The 19,274-nt window shown below is 47.5% G+C and overlaps 1 protein-coding gene across 1 annotated transcript in view; it reads left to right on the top strand.

Annotated features, from left to right (window-relative positions):
* The window catches only part of STX8 (syntaxin 8), a 273,887-nt gene that overhangs the window by 180,099 nt on the left and 74,514 nt on the right, over positions 1 to 19,274 (top strand). The window contains exon 7 of the mRNA XM_075347946.1: positions 9,565 to 9,666. Coding sequence (XP_075204061.1) covers positions 9,565 to 9,666 — 102 coding nt within the window. The remainder of the gene's footprint in view (positions 1 to 9,564; positions 9,667 to 19,274) is intronic.

Here is a 19,274-nt window from a genome sequence, read left to right as displayed (position 1 = left end):
ACATATAGAAATAGATCCCTCTGTGTGTAATCACTCTAATTTATAGGAATAGGTTACTCTGCGTGTAATGACTCTATATAATATATAAGAATAGATCCCTCTGTGTGTAATGACTGTATATAATATATAAAAATAGCTCACTCTGTGTGTAATCACTCTATATGTTACATGCGTTTCATATTAACTTTTTAATGACATTGTAATTTAGTGAGATGCACTTGTAAGTGCTAATTAATAGAGTTTGTGCGAAACAATTGGCAGGACCCAGTCCATTGGCCATGTCCGTAATCTGTGGCTGCTCAGACCTGAGAACGGCCGCCTACTTCCCGGCATATGAGACTCTTCTTTCGATTAGCTGGCCTGCCGCTACATCACATGTGCGTCACACCGCAACAATCACAAAGTACCAGATGAACTAATCAAAATCAGAGCTGCCGATGCTGGGAGGTAGAAGACCATTCTCAGTGCTCTTGTGCAACAGTCATGGACTATCAATGTGACAACTCTTAATTAGCTCCTTTCCATCCAGAAAGAAGACGACCAGATGGGTGTCTGATACGGATAATATGAGAGCTTTCTTCCTTCTGGAGGAGAGCTAATTTGCAAACTCTACAAAAGGGGAAATCTTAGCTGAAAATCCACCTCATAGTCTTGTTTTTTTAGATTAGGACCCTTGCCAAGAACATTTGATGTGATCCATAAATTTATTTTTTGTGTGGGGGGGACAAGCTTCTCACATCTACAGTTGTTTTCTATGCTTCTGTAATATGTATTTTTTAAGCAGATTTTTTTTCTATATCATAATCTTCAAGTATGACAGCACAAATCACTGCAGGACCCGACAGCCAAGAAGGAAGCTTCCATATTCCCCACAGGGGACAAGTAGAAGAGTTTTTAGAAATGATAACAGGCGGAGTATGCAAACCTTGTAACTTTCTTCAAGAGCATTTAGAGCCAAGATTGTCTACTTGAAGCCTGTCCTGCGGCAACATTTTTGTAAAACCAAGTGTATTCTTAAGATTGCCACTTCCACGATGCCGGATACTTAAAGGGGTGGTTCACCCATTTTTTTTATTTTCTGTATGAGCTCTACTTACCTTTCTAGGCGTCTTCTCCATTGCCTTCTGTTTCCAGTTCTGGCACTGAGCGGCGCTATCCTGCACGCTCAGTGCCAGTCACATGACCCCCTGGAGCTGTGGCCGCCGGCATCCTCTGACGTCCCGGCATTTCCGGGCTCTCAAACAAGACGGGTACGTCACAGGATGCCGGCGCCACTCAGATTGAGTGACAGGGCTGTGGGCGGTGACTACCGCACGTCACAGCCCAGCATCGAGGGGAGGAGCCGGAGGACGTCACTGTGGAGCCGGCGTCCTGCAGAGAGGCTGAGACACGGGGCGCCAGGGTGCAGTACAGGGGGGGTCTTTAGCTGAATCCCCCCCTGCACGTAAGTATGTGATCACACTGTCCACCCGCCCGCTCTGCTGCGATGTCAGGAGAGCGGCCGGTGTCGGGCAGTGTGATCGTGTGCTCCTCCCAGCAGCAAGACACTGACAGGCATGTCACCGCTGTGCTCTGCCATCTGTCCTGCTGCATGGGACCAACTGTCTACACTCTGTCACCTGCACCACAAGTCACAGAGTGGAGACAGTTGGTGACAGAGCACCTCTGCCCCCCCCCTGTTCTTTCCCCACTCTCTTCTCTCCCCCCACTCTTCTCCCCCTCCCCTCTTCCCCCTCTTCTCTGCCCCCCTCTTATCCCTCTCTCCCCTCTTATCCCTCTCTCCCCTCCCCTCTCTTTTCCCCTCGCTCTCTTCCCCCCTCGCTCTCTTTTCCTCCCCCCTCGCTCTTTTTTCCTCACCCCTCGCTCTCTTTTCCTCCCCCCTCGCTCTCTTTTCCTCCCCCCTGCGCTCTTTTCCTCCCCCCTGCGCTCTCTTTTCCTCCCCCCTGCGCTCTCTTTTCCTCCCCCCTGCGCTCTCTTTTCCTCCCCCTGCGCTCTTTTCCTCCCCCTGCGCTCTCTTTTCCTCCCCCCTGCGCTCTCTTTTCCTCCCCCCTGCGCTCTCTTTTCCTCCCCCCTGCGCTCTCTTTTCCTCCCCCCTCGCTCTCTTTTCCTCCCCCCTCGCTCTCTTTTCCTCCCCCCTCGCTCTCTTTTCCTCCCCCCTTGCTCTCTTTTCCTCCCCCCTCGCTCTCTTTTCCTCCCCCCTCGCTCTCTTTTCCTCCCCCCTCGCTCTCTTTTCCTCCCCCCTCGCTCTCTTTTCCTCCCCCCTCGCTCTCTTTTCCTCCCCCCTCGCTCTCTTTCCCCCCCCCTGCGCTCTTTTCCTCCCCCCTGCGCTCTTTTCCTCCCCCTGCGCTCTTTTCCTCCCCCCTGCGCTCTTTTCCTCCCCCCTGCGCTCTTTTCCTCCCCCCTGCGCTCTTTTCCTCCCCCCTGCGCTCTTTTCCTCCCCCCTGCGCTCTTTTCCTCCCCCTGCGCTCTCTTTTCCTCCCCCTGCGCTCTCTTTTCCTCCCCCTGCGCTCTCTTTTCCTCCCCCTGCGCTCTCTTTTCCTCCCCCCTGCGCTCTCTTTTCCTCCCCCCTGCGCTCTCTTTTTTTCCTCCCGCGCTCTTTTTTTCCTCCCGCGCTCTTTTTTTCCTCCCGCGCTCTTTTTTTTCCTCCCGCGCTCTCTTTTTTTCCTCCCCCCGCGCTCTCTTTTTTTCCTCCCCCCGCGCTCTCTTTTTTTCCTCCCCCCGCGCTCTCTTTTCCCCCCTCGCTCTCTTCCTCCCCCCTCGCTCTCTTTTCCCCCCCTCGCTCTCTTTTCCCCCCTCGCTCTTTTCCCCCCCTCGCTCTCTTCCCCCCCCTCGCTCTCTTTCCCCCCCTCGCTCTCTTTCCCCCCCCTCGCTCTCTTTCCCCCCCCTCGCTCTCTTTTCCTCCCCCCCTCGCTCTCTTTTCCTCCCCCCTCGCTCTCTTCTCCCCCCCGCTCGCTCTCTTTTCCCCCCCGCTCGCTCTCTTCCCCCCCCCCGCTCGCTCTCTCCCACCCCCCCCCGCTCGCTTTCTTTTCCTCCCCCCCCTCGCTCGCTCTCTTTTCCCTCGCTCTCTCCTGGCATGGTCAGTACAGAAATCTCTCCATCGTGGAGGGGTGAGAGGGAGTAATAAACATGGAGGTCCCTACTGTGTCTGTGTATTTATTTCTAATAAAGTATTTTTCTCTGTGTGGTCTTTTTTTTTTTAACCCTTTATTGGAGATTCTTAATGGCCAGGTCAACCTTGGCCTGACATTTAGAATCTCGGGCTTTATACCAGCGGGTAAAACATAGCTGGTATTAACCCCTTATTACCCAGCGTGCCACCTGCCACCAGGGCCACTGGAAGAGTTGGATACAGCGCCAGAAGATGGCGCTTCTATAAAAGCGCCATTTTCTGGGGCGGCTGTGGACTGCAATTCGCAGCGGGGGGCCCAGTAAGTTTGGGCACCCTTCACTGCGGATTCCAATCCCCAGCTGCCTAGTTGTACCTGGCTGGACTCAAAAATTCGGCGAAGCCCATGTCATTTTTTTTTTTAATTATTTCATGAAATTCATGAAATAAAAAAAAAAAAAAAAGGGCTTCTCTATATTTTTGGTTCCCAGCCGGGTACAACTAGGCAGCTGGGGGTTGGGGGCAGCCCGTAGCTGCCTGCTGTACCTGGCTAGCATACAAAAATATGGCGAAGCCCACGTCATTTTCTTAAAAACGTTTTCAGGGAAAAACCTTTATAAAAAAAAAAAAAAAAATGCTTCCCTGCATTTCTATTGCCAGTGAAAGTAACACCAAGCAGCGGGGGCTAGCAGCCAGTAGCTGCTTTGGTTACCCTTAGCAACAGAAAATGCAGCGGGAGCCCACAAACAATGTGATTTTTTTTTTTTTTATTTTTAAATAATTTTTTTTTTAAAAAAACGGCATGGGCTTCGCCCATCGAGCACCAGAGCATTTTACTGCTCAATTCATCCCAAGTAATCAGATGACTCCAGTGTCGGCCGATTACTTGTTCTGTGTCCCCCTGCATCCATCGCAGCGTGTACGGGCTGTGAGGTCAGCGGAGTGGAGACAGTGACATGCTCTGCTCTGACACATAGTGTGCTGCATGTCACTATCTTTCTCCACTCTGGCACTTGTAGTGCAGGTGACCGGATGCTGCATGTCACGTTTTTGCCGCGATTTGGTGCCTTTTTTGCTGCGTTTTTGCTCACTGCGTTTTTAATCAGTGCACAATGCCATTAAAGATTGTTGATGAAAAAAATAAAAAAGGTCTGATGTCATTTCCTTATTCAAAATGTTCATTGTATGCAGGAGAGCAGACAGCAGCTGCAGAACTACAAGGCTCAGCATCCTCCATCCAGGACTGTATGCAGTTTTTTACCCAAAAAGAAAAAAAAAATGACGTGGGCTTCGCCATATTTTTGTATGCTAGCCGGGTACAGCAGGCAGGTACGGGCTGCCCCCAACCCCCAGCTGCCTAGTTGTACTCGGCTGGGAACCAAAAATATAGAGAAGCCCTTTTTTTTTTTTAATTATTTCATGAATTTCATGAAATAATTTAAAAAAAAAATGACGTGAGCTTCGCCTAATTTTGGTGTCCAGCCGGGTACAACTAGGCAGCTGGGGATTGGAATCCACAGTGAAGGGTGCCCATGCTTTCTGGGCACCCCCACTGCGAATTGCAGTCCGCAGCCACCCCAGAAAATGGCGCTTTCATAGAAGCGCCATCTTCTGGCGCTGTATCCAACTCTTCCAGCTGCCCTGATGCCGGGTGGCTAGCCGGGTAATAATGGAGTTAGGACTAGCTGTATATTATCAGCTAGCCTTAAGCCCGAAATTCATGGTGTCACGCCAATATTAGGCATGGCCACCATGAATTTCTAGTAATAAGAAAAAAAAAAAAACACAACACACAGAAAAATATTTTTATTAGAAATAAAACACAACACAATTAGTGACTCCATCTTTATTGAAATAAACCCCCCTCCGCAGTAATCCTGGGTCAGGGTCCCGCGCCGTCCAATCCGGATCCAATATCATCTGATCGGTTTGCTGGAAGGAAGGCAAAGCGATCAGATGATGTGTCAGGATAAAGGATGTGAATCACATCATACATCAGCTGATTGTATAAAAGTCGATTATACAATCAGCAGATGCATCAGTGCAAAAAAAAAAATAAATAAATAAATACTCACGTCTGTGCTGATGACCGGCAGCTCCTGGAGCGGAGTCTGATCCTGGCCCATCACTGCAGGAGCTGCCGGCTATCAGCTGATGAAGTCTCCTGACGGCAGGATCAGCTGATAGCCGGCCGGGCAAGAAAAAGCCGGCGAGAATTGATCATCTGATGCGTCAGGTGACTGCATCAGGTGATCCACGGCCAGGTCCTGCAAGCTTCGTGCATGCACCGGGGAGACTGCACACAGCCAGAGCGGCGGGACCGAGACAGGGGCTGGAAGCAGGCATGGCACCGGGACCCTGCAGACAGGTGAGTATGACATACACACTCACATACACACTCACTCACACACTGTATATACACACACACACTGTATATACGCACACACACTGTATATACACACATACACTGTATATACGCACACACACACTGTATATACACGCGCACACACTTTCTTCCCCTGGCTGTGCAGAGCTGCTGTATCTGTGATTTCTCTGAGTGCACATCCACTGGGAAGAGGCAGGGAGGAGGGTTTGGGTGGGAGCAGAGTGGGTGTATTAGACACAATGGGTGTGTTAGATAAGCCAGACACCGCCCTAAAGCCACAAAGAATTCTGGGACTTGTAGGAACTGAACACAGGAAGTCAGAGGAGAGATTAACCCCATCAGAGCTGGAGCCAGCAATGACCGTGTGCTGCTAGTGCACAATGAAAGGTAATTTTGCTGAAAAAACATAATAGATGTGTTGAGGGGCACATATTAGCAAGATTTATCAGAAAAAAAAAAAATCAGTTTTGGTAACTGGACAACTTCTTTAAAGAGAACATACCAGAATTTGTGTGGCTTGGTGGTGGAGTAGATAGTAAAACAGAAGCGCAATACTTTTAAGCAAAACTGGACCTAAAAGTAAAAACTTCATAGTTCTTGCCCCATGTAGGCACCTGACAACTTCTTCCAAGACAAAACGACGTCTCACATCTCACGTAGCTCCGAAACCATTGTATTGTCACAAAGTTGCCCAAACTTCCTGGAATAGCATAGTCCCTGTTCTGTCCTCCTTAATTTTATGGTGCTGCCCATTTTGGTGTTGATCTTGATCAATGCCAGCCACATAGATAATAGGTAACACCTCATAACCCATTATCGGCTGCAAACTGGCACTTGACCAGTAGATGTAATTTGTATTGGCAGCATGATCCTCTTTGGGACTCCAATCATTCAACCTTAACAAAACCCCTGATCTCCATAACTTAGGGCCATAAAAAAAAATTCTCCGACCCATGAAAGTCTAGGCATACCAGCTGAGCAAGAGGCACCTATCATTTTGTGCTGTGTGCTACACAAAAATGTAAAATGATGAGATCTAGTGCAAGCCTTCTCTAAGAAAAAAGAAGAGTTCCTTCAAACCATCCACCACCCGAAAAATCCCATTAACAGCCTCATGTCCACAAAACCTCTCTTCCTCCTCAGTTCTGTGTAAGCTGCCACCCTAGGTTCCAACAGGAGCAGAAATCAAGATTTTAGCTCTTCTAGAATAGAAATTTGGGTGAAGAAACTACCTAAACATGAGGAGTGACATCCCATAAGGACACTGCACTCTGAAAAAGTCCTTGTGGCAAACATGCAGTCAACACATAATAAAAAATAATTAAAAAGGCTATTTTTTGGGAAAGCCATTATATAAAAGTGCACAAAGATGCAGTCAAACACAAGCCCTCTCTTAGAGAAGGGCCTTCAGCAAAGCTTTCGCCAGTCACCTGGACTAGGTGGTCTCTCATTCCCGTAGCTTAGAGAGAGCCCATCTTGCTCCCCGCTTCCAACTAAGAGCCAATATGTTTTTGTTCCTCGGCAGTACACAGTAGGGTTCTGTATTACTGGACCTTTTAAAGTAGCGCTAAGAAATTGCAGTGAACCACTTGGTATAAAGATATGCTCCTTGGGAATAAAATATGAAATTGAGACGACTTCTTAAAATTTACAAACTTTTGGGAGAACCAGCACCTTTCATGATTTCCGAAGTGACGACCTAATGTACAGATCTCGAAATGTCCGGCCTTGTAACAATATACTGAAAATATATTTTGGTCTTACTCACCGAATACGTTTATTTATTCAACACATCCTGACATAAAAGAAAGGGATTCAAAAATGGTTAATTACTGCAAATCAGATCCAGCCTTTGCGTTTACTTCTAGGGTTAATTTTTGTGCTGCTGGCTGCCGGTATGGTTAGTATTGTGAGCGGCGGAATACCTAGGTGATGAGAAGCTTTCAGCCTGAAGGGCCTTTTGCACATCCAAAGACGTAAATTTTAAAACACTCAGAGCCTGACGCAGAGACCAAGACGAGCAATCTGGGCGGGCCGTGTAGTCATAATCATACTCGTGCGATGATAGAAATACCCTCAGAGATGGGGATAAAAGAACATTCATACTATCTGCTCCTGGGAAACTTATCTAGCTACAAATATACCAACTGAAATGAGGGGAGGGTGGATATGACTTCATACTTTTTGTTTCCGACAAATCTAAACATCTATTTTTTTTTTGGGGCGGGGGGGGACAAAAGAAATCTTATTTTTATGGAATTTAACGTTGCAGCGGCCACTTAATCCACTCGGACGTGCTATTGTTGCGCAGCGCATTGTGGGTCCGTCTGGCATCACAAAGGTTAAGAACACTACACGGCCGCCCCCTCCACTTTCCCAAGTCTGGTTCCTTTTCTGAATATACAGAATTTCTGGTGTGATTTATTTGGATTGCATTGAACTAATCCTCTTATTATTGAAAGCAATACATTTCAGAGCCCAATGTTAACCTCTCCTTATTTGGCCTCTGAAATTTCCATGAGGTTTTATTATTTGGAGATCACTCTTCATAGTGATGAGAATTTCAAGTTTTCTGAGTCTTTTTTAGAGATATTCTTAAGTGAACACTTGGGCATTTCTTGGTTGGTCCGACCAAATTCTCATGGATGGATCTCGATGCACATCAGCAAGCTCGTCTATATTACACCTACATTAACTGGAAAAATTATTGTTGCTTAGGATTTATTATATATTATCTTTAGACTCTCTCCTCTACAGTCCATCTTTAATACTGCAGCCAGGGTCACCTATCTGGCTAACCGCTACTCGGATGCTTCTGCTCTGTGCCAGTCATTGCACTGGCTACCCATCTATCACAGGATCCAATTCAAACTGCTTGTTCTCACCCACAAAGCTCTTCACAGTGCGGCCCCCCCCTACATCTCAGCCCTCGTCTCTATTACCCCACACGTTCTCTACGCTCTGCAAATAACTTTCGACTAACATCCACACTAATTCGAACCTCCCACTCCCGTATCCAAGACTTCTTCTGAGCTGCACCAACCCTCTGGAACGCTCTACCCCAAGAAGTTAGGACGAATCATAGCTTACTCAGCTTCAGACGCACCCTAAAAACGCATCTTTTTAGGGCGGCCTATTCACACTACCTAGCCGAACTAAATTCACATAGTCCCTCCAGGTCTTCTCAGAACATAACCCCACGTCAATCTCCATGGCACCCAAATGCATCTCAAGGTTCTGGCCAACTGGTCCAGGAAGCCATTATCTATCCCCCATTTCCTTGAGACGGTTGGATTATCATTGTAAATAAGCACTTGTACCTTGCCCCCTCCATCTCTTTGTAGATTGTAAGCTCTCACGAGCAGGGTTGTCTTTTTTCCCTCTAAATATTGTATTTTCTATAACTGTTGTACTTGTATATGATCCTCCTGTATTGTAAAATGCTGCAGAATATGTTGGCACAATAGAAATTAAGATTATTACTATTATCTACATAGCATCAACATGTACCATAGCTCTATACAGCACTTCACCTATCAGTATATACGAAGAAGGAAAGTGAAAATTAATGAAACCTGAGGAAGAGCTACCGAAACATGTGTTGGTTACATAAGAAGTGCAAAGTAGAGACTGGCAGCTATATCACTCTCGAAATCTAGTGATTTCTGGGGGTCGGCGCTGATGGACCCCATTAGTTAAACACGTTATGAATGTTTGAAGGGGAAAAAAAAACCATAGTGGCATATAAAGAACACAAGGCGGAGGCCATAAGAAAGATCAAAATGGCTACAGATAGCGATGCCAAGCCTTGTCAATCAGGAGGCGAAGATCCTTCTTTTCGTTGCCTCCTCTCCCTGACCATAAGGCCAATTCGCCAACTCGTTATGTATTCTTCTAGAGGAGGAAATCCTACAACTAGGGTATGAGGCCAGCCATGGTGAGTGAAGCCCTTTCTTTCCATACAGGTGTAATAGTAGAGTCAGTATATAACCTTACTATGGCTCCCGCATAGGGTAAACTAAGAACCGTTACGTTCTATAAACATTTTCCTACTTTTTGTTTTAATTTCTAGACATTATCGACGACCTGACGAACCTTGTAGAAAACACAGACACGAAGGTTCGTAATCAGACGAGACACGTGAAGCTGGTGGACAAGAAATCTGGATCATGTGGTAAGTCATCTCCATGGGGCTCTGTAGCACAAAAAATGGAGTGTTGACCACATTAAGGAGATATTTTAAAATTGGCACACATTTCTATAATTGAATTTGCACTTAGTGGTTCCGTCTCCAGATTTCACAATACAAACCGCTTATATTTTTACATAGAACTTGTAGACTTGATGTGGCAGGTGTGCTTGCTTTGAAAATCTGTCATAATGCCTGGATAGTCCTGATATGAAGATGAGCATTTTATGGGTCCAGCTAAAGAACGAGACATCTTGACATTGCCTTTTCCCTCACAGCCTGGGTGCAGTTTGGTAATTTTTTATTTTCACAGCCCACTGTTATTCAATTCCATGAATTACCTGAACAATAACTTACTCCACCCCAAGATTAATTCCTTGAGAAGTGTAGTTTCCAGAATGGGTTCACTTATGGGGGGTTTCTGCTCCTTTGGCATGTCAGGGGATCTTCAAATGTGACATGGTGTCTGCAAACTTTTCCATCCAAAATAGCGCTCCTTCCTTTGTGAGCCCTGCCGTGCACCCAACTACCACATATGGGGTATCTCTGCTCAGGAGAAACTGCACAGTAAATTACATGTTCTATTTTTTCCTGTTACCCTTGTGTAAATGAGAAATGTGGGGTTAAGGCAACTTTTTTTTTTTTTTTTGGTGGGGGGGGTAAAAGTGTATTTTTCACTTTCACGGCTCAACATGATAAAATTCTATGAAGCACCTGAAGGGTTCAAGGTGCTGTCTACACTTCTAGGTACATTTCTTGAGGGGTTTAGTTTCCAAAACGTCCAAGACGTCACATATGGGGGAGTCTACATTATTTAGGCACATCAGGGGGTCTCCAAATGGGAAATGGTGTCTGCTAACAATTGTGGACAATTTTGCGGTCTAAAATTCAAAAGGTGCTCCTTACCTTCTGAGCCCTGCCGTGCACCCAAACAGTAGTTTTCCACCACATATGGGTATTCCTGTACGCAGGAGAAATTGCACAACAGATTGTGTAGTGCATTTTCTCTTGTCTCTTCCCTCGTGAAAGTGCAAAATTTGAGGCTAAAACAACATTTTTGTGGGGAAAAAGTAAAATTTTCATTTTTCTCCTTCCACATTGCTTTGGTTCCTGTGAAGCACCTGAAGGGTTAGTAAACTTCTTGGATGTGGTTTTGAGCAGTTTGAGGGGTTCAGTTTTCAGAATGGTGTCACATTTGGGTATTTTCTGTCACCTAGACCTCTCAAAGTCACATTAAATGTGATTTGGTCCCTAAAAATAATGGTTTTGTAAATTTTGTTGGAAAAATGAGAAATTGCTGATAAACTTCGCACCCTTCTAAATTCCTAATGAAAAAAATGGCTGGGTTAGGATGGTGAAAACGGACTCTGGGGTGAAGGGGTTAATAATCTGGGGCATAAAAACCCTTATGCAGCTGCAGAAATCATCACACTGCAAACAGTAATATTGCGGCTGCACATTGTAGTATATGGTGTAGTTCAGCGGACAGGGACCACAGAGTATTTTCCAAAGGATTGGGGGGGGATGAATTTATGCTTTTTTTTTTCTTTTTTTTAAAGAATCAGGTTGCCAGGTGTTTGAGCACCAGCCAGAAATCAGCGGGACACCCCCCTTCCTTTCCTATACCTCACTCCATAGTCTACCACCCCCTTCCCCCATTATACTGCTTTGAAGAATCATTTTTCTAACAATTGTACATTATTGCCTCTGTTTAACCCTGTCTGGGTCATTTACAGTAGTCTTTTGTGGTTTTTTTTTTGTTTTTTTCTGTAGCAACTGGGGTGTGCTTAGGATGTTCTGCTTAATAATGGGCATGCTATACAGCATAATACCCCAGCTGCTGCAGAACTTGATTGAAAAGGGGTGTTTTTGGGAAAGCAGATAAATTGAGTGTTGCAAATATATTAGGTTCCCCTCACGATGTAGAGCAGGGGTGGGGAACCTCCGGCCCGCGGGCCGCATGCGGCCCGCCATGACCTTTTATGTTACCCCCGGGCAGATTCCCGGGGGAGGCAGTGCTGGTGCTGTCACCGCGGTCTTGCTGCCGCCGGCCCTTTAAATCCACACATTGCTGTTTGTGCTGCAATGTGTTCTCGGCCAGTGCCAATTGTGGGCGGGTCCACAGCAGCCTCACAGCTTCCAGCCTTGTGTGTCCGCCCCCTGCCCTCCGGAGATCAGTGCCCGCCTGCTCCTTCTGATGCAGTGTGTCCGGCTCCTGCACTCCGGTGATGTGAATGCAATGCTGCTGTGAGTCCAGCGCCGACCCTCTGCTGCTATGTGCCCTGCCCAATGCTTTGTGCCTCCCCACACCAGTGCTGTAAACCTTCTCCCCCAGAGTTGCATGAAACTCTCAGCGCAGTGTGCCCCCCAATGTCCTGTGTGCACCCCTCCCCCAGTCCTGTGTGCAGCCCCCCATTGTCCTGTGTGCAGTCCATCACCCAGTAGTCCTGTTTGCACCCCCCCAATCCTGTGTGCACCCCTCCCCCAGTCCTGTGTGCAGCCTCCCAATGTCCTGTGTGCACCCCCACACAATCCTATGTGCAGCCCATCACCCAGTCCTGTGTGCACCCCCCAGTCCTGTGTGCACCCCCCCAGTCCTGTGTGCACCCCCCTAGTCCTGTGTGCACCCCCCAGTCCTGTGTGCACCCCTCCAGTCCTGTGTGCACCCCCCAGTCCTGTGTGCACCCCTCCAGTCCTGTGTGCACCCCCCCAGTCCTGTGTGCACCCCCCCAGTCCTGTGTGCACCCCCCCAGTCCTGTGTGCACCCCCCCAGTCCTGTGTGCACCCCCCAGTCCTGTGTGCAGCCCCCCCAGTCCTGCGTGCAGACCCCCAGTCCTGTGTGCAGCCCCCCCCAGTCCTGCGTGCCGCCCCCCCAGTCCTGTGTGCAGCCCCCCCGTCCTGTGTGCAGCCCCCCCAGTCCTGTGTGCAGCCCCCCCCAGTGATGTCTGTGCCTCCCCCCCAGTGATGTCTGTGCCTCCCCCCCAGTGATGTCTGTGCCTCCTCCCCAGTGATGTCTGTGCCTCCCCCCAGTGATGTCTGTGCCTCCCCCCAGTGATGTCTGTGCCTCCCCACAGTGATGTCTGTGCCCCCAGCCCCTCCAGTGGTGTCTGTGCCCCCAGCCCCTCCAGTGGTGTCTGTGCCCCCAGCCCCTCCAGTGGTGTCTGTGCCCCCAGCCCCGCGTGTGGTGTCTGTGCCCCCAGCCCCGCGTGTGGTGTCTGTGCCCCCAGCCCCGCGTGTGGTGTCTGTGCCCCCAGCCCCGCGTGTGGTGTCTGTGCCCCCAGCCCCGCGTGTGGTGTCTGTGCCCCCAGCCCCATGCCCCCAGTTAATTAATTGCTTCACCCAATATAGCAGGGTCATTTAAACGTTTTGTGCGGCACCCGAAGGTTGGTAGAAATTTCCAAATGGCCCCCGACAGAAAAAAGGTTCCCCACCCCTGATGTAGAGGATGCCGGGCATAGTATGGCGTACCCATGGTGAACACCAAACCCAGAGCTTGTATTATGAGGGGTCTTAACTTCTTTTTACTGGACAACCCCTATAAATTATTACTTATGGTTCATTCCACATCAAGTGGACCAGTTTTAAAAATCGTCCCCACTCGACCTCCGATTTTGCTGAAAATTTATAAGGATGTACATGTATGTTTGAAAACAGGTTCTGTAAATTTTTAGGGCCAGATCGGTGCAAAAGTATGGGCACCCTTATCAATTTCTTGATTTGAACACTTTTTTACTGACTTTCTACTGACTTACTAAAGCACTAAATTGGTTTTGTAACCTCATTGAGCTGTGAACTTCATAGGCAGGTGAATCCAATCATGAGAAAAGGTATTTAAGGTGGCCATTTGCAAGTTGTTCTCCTATTTGAATCTCCTATGAAGAGTGGCATCATGGGCTCCTCAAAACAACTCTCAAATGATCTGAAAACAAAGATTATTCAACATAGTTGTTCAGGGGAAGGATACAAAAAGTTGTCTCACAGATTTAAACTGTCAGTTTCCACTGTGAGGAACATAGTAAGGAAATGGAAGAACACCGGTACAGTTCTTGTTAAGCCCAGAAGTGGCAGGCCAAGAAAAATATCAGAAAGGTAGAGAAGAAGAATGGTGAGAACAGTCAAGGACAATCCACAGACCACCTCCAAAGACCTGCAGCATCATCTTGCTGCAGATGGTGTCAATGTGCATCGGTCAACAATACAGCGCACGTTGCACAAGGAGAAGCTGTATGGAAGAGTGATGGGAAAGAAGCAGTTTCTGCAAGCACGCCACAAACCGAGTCGCCTAAGGTATGCAAAAGCACACTTGGACAAGCCAGTTAAATTTTGGAAGAAGGTCCTGTGGACTGATGAAACAAAGATTGAGTTGTTTGGTCATACAAAAAGGCGTTATGTATGGAGGCAAAAAAACACGGCATTCCAAGAAAAGCACTTGCTACCCACAGTAAAATTTGGTGGAGGTTCCATCATGCTTTGGGGCTGTGTGGCCAATGCTGGCACCAGGAATTTTGTTTAAAGTTGAGGGTCGCATGGATTCAACTCAGTATCAGGAGATTCTTGACAATAATGTGCAAGAATCAGTGATGAAGTTGAAGTTACGCAGGGGATGGATATTTCACCAAGACAATGATCTAAAACACCGCTCCAAATCTACTCAGGCATTCATGCAGAGGAACAATTACAATGTTCTGGAATGGCCATCCCAGTCCCCAGACCTGAATATCATTGAAAATCTGTGGGATGATTTGAAGCGTGCTGTCCATGCTCGGCGACCATCAAACTTAACTGAACTGGAATTATTTTGTAAACAGGAATGGTCAAATATACCTTCATCCAGGACCTCATTAAAAGCTACAGGAAGCGACTAGAGGCTGTTATTTTTGCAAAAGGAGGATCTACAAAATATTAATGTCACTTTTATGTTGAGGTGCCCATACTTTTACACTGGTCAAATTTTGTTTAAATGCGGATTGCACATTTTCTGTAAGTACAATAAAGCTCATTTCAATCCAGAAATATTACTCAGTCCAACAGTTATTAGATATATGAAACTGAAATAGCTGTTGCAGAAGCCCAAATTGTTATAATGAAAAAAGGTTAACATTAATAGGGATGCCCAAACTGTTTCATATGACTGTATGTATGTGTGTATGTATATATATATATATATATATATATATATATATACACACACCGTACTAGCTGTAGTATCCGGGCGTTCCGTCTCTCTCCCCGTTTCCATGTGTCCCCGTCTCCGTGTGTCCCCGTCTCCGTCTCTCTCCCCATCTCCATCTCTCTCCCCGTGTGTCCCTGTGTGTCCCCGTCCCTGTGTGTCCCCGTCCCAGTTTGTCCCCACCCCGTGTGTCCCAGTCTGTGTGTCTGTCTCTGTGTGTTTGTCTGTGTGTCTCTTTAAGTCTCTTTCCCTGTCTGTCTCTTTCCCTGTCTGTCTCTTTCCCTGTCTCTCTTTTTCCCTGTCTGTCTCTTTCCCTGTCTGTCTCTTTCCCTGTCTGTCTCTTTCCCTGTCTGTCTCTTTCCCTGTCTGTCTCTTTCCCTGTCTGTCTCTTTCCCTGTCTGTCTCTTTCCCTGTCTGTCTCTTTCCCTGTCTGTCTCTTTCCCTGTCTGTCTCTTTCCCTGTCTGTCTCTTTCCCTGTCTGTCTCTTTCCCTGTCTGTCTCTTTCCCTGTCTGTCTCTTTCCCTGTCTGTCTCTTTCCCTGTCTGTCTCTTTCCCTGTCTCTTTCCCTGTCTGTCTCTTTCCCTGTCTCTTTCCCTGTCTGTCTCTTTCCCTGTCTCTTTCCCTGTCTGTCTCTTTCCCTGTCTGTCTCTTTCCCTGTCTGTCTCTTTCCCTGTCTGTCTCTTTCCCTGTCTGTCTCTTTCCCTGTCTGTCTCTTTCCCTGTCTGTCTCTTTCCCTGTCTGTCTCTTTCCCTGTCTGTCTCTTTCCCTGTCTGTCTCTTTCCCTGTCTCTGTCTCTTTCCCTGTCTCTGTCTCTTTCCCTGTCTCTGTCTCTTTCCCTGTCTCTGTTTCTTTCCTTGTCTGTCTCTGTCTCTTTCCCTGTCTGTCTCTTTCCCTGTCTCTTTCCCTGTCTCTTTCCCTGTCTCTTTCCCTGTCTCTTTCCCTGTCTCTTTCCCTGTCTCTTTCCCTGTCTCTTTCCCTGTCTCTTTCCCTGTCTCTTTCCCTGTCTGTCTCTTTCCCTGTCTCTTTCCCTGTCTGTGTCTCTTTCCCTGTCTCTGTTTCTTTCCCTGTCTCTGTTTCTTTCCTTGTCTGTCTCTGTCTCTTTCCCTGTCTGTCTCTTTCCCTGTCTGTCTCTTTCCCTGTCTCTTTCCCTGTCTCTTTCCCTGTCTCTTTCCCTGTCTGTCTCTTTCCCTGTCTCTTTCCCTGTCTCTTTCCCTGTCTCTTTCCCTGTCTCTTTCCCTGTCTCTTTCCCTGTCTCTTTCCCTGTCTCTTTCCCTGTCTCTTTCCCTGTCTCTTTCCCTGTCTGTCTCTTTCCCTGTCTCTTTCCCTGTCTCTTTCCCTGTCTCTTTCCCTGTCTGTCTCTTTCCCTGTCTCTTTCCCTGTCTGTCTCTTTCCCTGTCTGTCTCTTTCCCTGTCTGTCTCTTTCCCTGTCTGTCTCTTTCCCTGTCTGTCTCTTTCCCTGTCTGTCTCTTTCCCTGTCTGTGTCTCTTTCCCTGTCTGTGTCTCTTTCCCTGTCTGTGTCTCTTTCCCTGTCTGTGTCTCTTTCCCTGTCTCTGTCTCTTTCCCTGTCTCTGTCTCTTTCCCTGTCTCTGTCTCTTTCCCTGTCTCTGTCTCTTTCCCTGTCTCTGTCTCTTTCCCTGTCTCTGTCTCTTTCCCTGTCTCTGTCTCTTTCCCTGTCTCTGTCTCTTTCCCTGTCTCTGTCTCTTTCCCTGTCTCTGTCTCTTTCCCTGTCTCTTTCCCTGTCTCTTTCCCTGTCTCTTTCCCTGTCTCTTTCCCTGTCTCTTTCCCTGTCTCTTTCCCTGTCTATTTCCCTGTCTCTTTCTTACTTTGTGCCTATGTCTCTCTATCCCTGTCTGTCTGTCTGTCTCTTTCCCTGTCTGCCTTTTACTCTGTCTGTGCCTATGTCTGTCTGTCTCTTTCTGTCTCTCTTTATCCGTCTCCCCATCGACATCTTATTATCTCACACATAGCTTGTTATACTAAAAATGTATTTTGTTCCCTATAGCAACCACTCACATCTGCTATTAATAACCTATAGCTCGCAGCTCCATTGACTTTAATGGAGGCAGGGTTTTTTGGAGAGTAACTGTAAAGCGCGGTGTTAAATTTTCCAAACATAGTCTATGGCGTTCCCTGAGTCACATGGGGTGTCTGTGCAAAATTTTGTGATTGTAAATGCGACGGTGCGGATTCCTTTAGCGAACATACCCACATACATACAGACAGACAGACAGACAGAGAGACACACACACACTCTCAACTTTATATTTGTTTTTTTATTTTATAACCTACTGACAACGTCTCCGAATTTCCAAGAAATAAATTTTGTATTTATTTTCTGAAAAGAGAAATGGTCAAAATAACAAAAAAAGTATTATTTTCTGTCCTCAAATAATACAAAGAAAACAAGTTCATAATCATTTAGAAACAAGAATACTAATAATGTTTTCCCGTCGCCAAGACAGTGCCACCAGAGAGAGAGGTCCGCCCCTTATTCTGGATAGGAACCCCACTAAAATAAAAGGGCGGCACCTCTCCCATGCATCAGTTCGGTTTCCTGTCACAGGATGGGAGACCCACAAGTGTTGTGGCGCTGCCACAGTGAAGGACAGCTTTCGGTTGGGGTCCTTGGTGTTCAAATCAGGGGCCTCAGCTTTCTTTTTTCCTTATGCCATTATTTTTGTTTTTTGAGGCTGAGTCTGTGGTCTGCTGGGGTGTATAGCCCTGGCGGTTGTATACGACGGTCGCAAGCCAGGTCTTTGTCCTGCTCGGGCTATGCCTCGGCAGTTGTATACTCTGGCCTCCGGGTCTGTGTCCTGCCGGGGTGGAGGTCCCGGCAGTTGCATACGCCGGTACTTTATGCTGGGTCTCTGTCCTGTGGGCGTGAGCACCCCTATAGTAGTATACGCTGGTCGCATGCCAGGTCTGTGTCCTGCTCGGGCACATGTCCCTGCAGTTGTATACGCTAGCCTCCGGGTCTGTATCCTGCCGGCTTGGGGGTTGTTGGCAGTTCAAGAGGGCAAGTCAGCATGGGAGGCACTGTACAGTGGCAGGTTGTCAGGGATGGAAGGGCTCGCAGTGTCCTTCCTGCTGTCACCAGCTTCCCCTTCCTCATTTTTCCCTCTTGGGGTTGGTTTGTGCATTGACTGCTCTTAATGCTCCTTCTGCCCTCTCCTCCGGTTCCCTACCCCTCAAGGTGGCTACTGCTTGCACTGTCCTGGGGCTGGAGTGTAAGTGTCATTTGGGCTCTCTCTCCCCGCTAGGTTCTCAGATTTGGGTTGATAGGGCCTGCCTTGTATAGCCATTGTCCCTCTGCCGCGGGTAGCATGGGGCTTCCCTGTTGGAGGAATTGTCTTCCTTCCTTCTGTCCCTTTCCTCCAGTCCCTGTGGAGGACTCGTTCTTTCCTGGGGTTTTAGGAGGGCTCTTTTTAGTGTCTCTGGTTCCAGATTCCGGGGGATCACGTGTGGCCTTGTTGTTTCCACGGTTGGGCTTTCGGCATCCAAAAGGTCTGTTACTAGTTGATTCTTGGGGAGGCTTGGTGGCCCATGGTACATTGGTGTCTCGGGGTATTATGGGATGCTCTGCCGGTTCTGTCGCCCTCCTGGGCTGCCCTTGCAGATATGTCTTGGCTCACTTGCGTGGGACTTGGTCTCTCTGACCGCCTTTGGTTTACGCACTACCGGCTGGCTCTTCTGCCACATCTCCTATGTTCAGTGGCAGAGTTCTGCAGGCTCTGGTCCCTCCCTAAAGGTGTTTTTTCTTTCTAATCTCTCTGGTGGCGCTGTCTTGGTGATGGGAAATATCTAGATTACTTACAGGTAATTGTTTTATCCAGAGCCACAACAGCACCACTACTTACCCCTTTTTGCCTTTTCACTTTCGGTTTTTGCCTTTCACAATTGTGGATGTGACTGTGGGGGTTGAATTAACCTTGTCATTTCTAGTACTTCTCTCTGTGCTCTGTAACCTAACTGATGTATGGGAGAGGTACCACCCTTTTATTTTATTGGGTTTCCTGTCCAGAATGAGGGGCGGACCTATCTCTCTGGTGCTGCTGTCGGGGCTCTGGAAAAAACAATTACTGGTAAGTAAACTAGATTTTTACTTTTGGAAGAGTTCCGAAATCAATATTTTGTGAAATAACCATGATTTTTAATCACAGCTTTCATGCGTCTTGGCATGCTTTCACCAGTCTTTCACATTGCTTTTGGGTGAACTTATGCCACTCCTGGTGCAAAAATGTAAGCAGTTCTTCTTTTTTTGATGGCTTCTTTGTTTGATGGCATCTTCCTCTTGATTACATTCCAGAGTTTTTCAATGGGGTTCAGGTCTGGAGATTGCAGATTGCACTGGCCATGACAGGGTTTTGATGTGGTAGTTTTTCATCCACTAATTGATTGATCTAGCTTTGTGGCATGGCACATT

Source organism: Anomaloglossus baeobatrachus, chromosome 5 (assembly GCF_048569485.1).
Source record: "Anomaloglossus baeobatrachus isolate aAnoBae1 chromosome 5, aAnoBae1.hap1, whole genome shotgun sequence".
NCBI lineage: Eukaryota > Metazoa > Chordata > Amphibia > Anura > Aromobatidae > Anomaloglossus > Anomaloglossus baeobatrachus.
The sequence above is the reverse complement of the archived record's forward strand: the minus strand, read 5'-3'. Positions and strand labels throughout refer to the sequence as shown.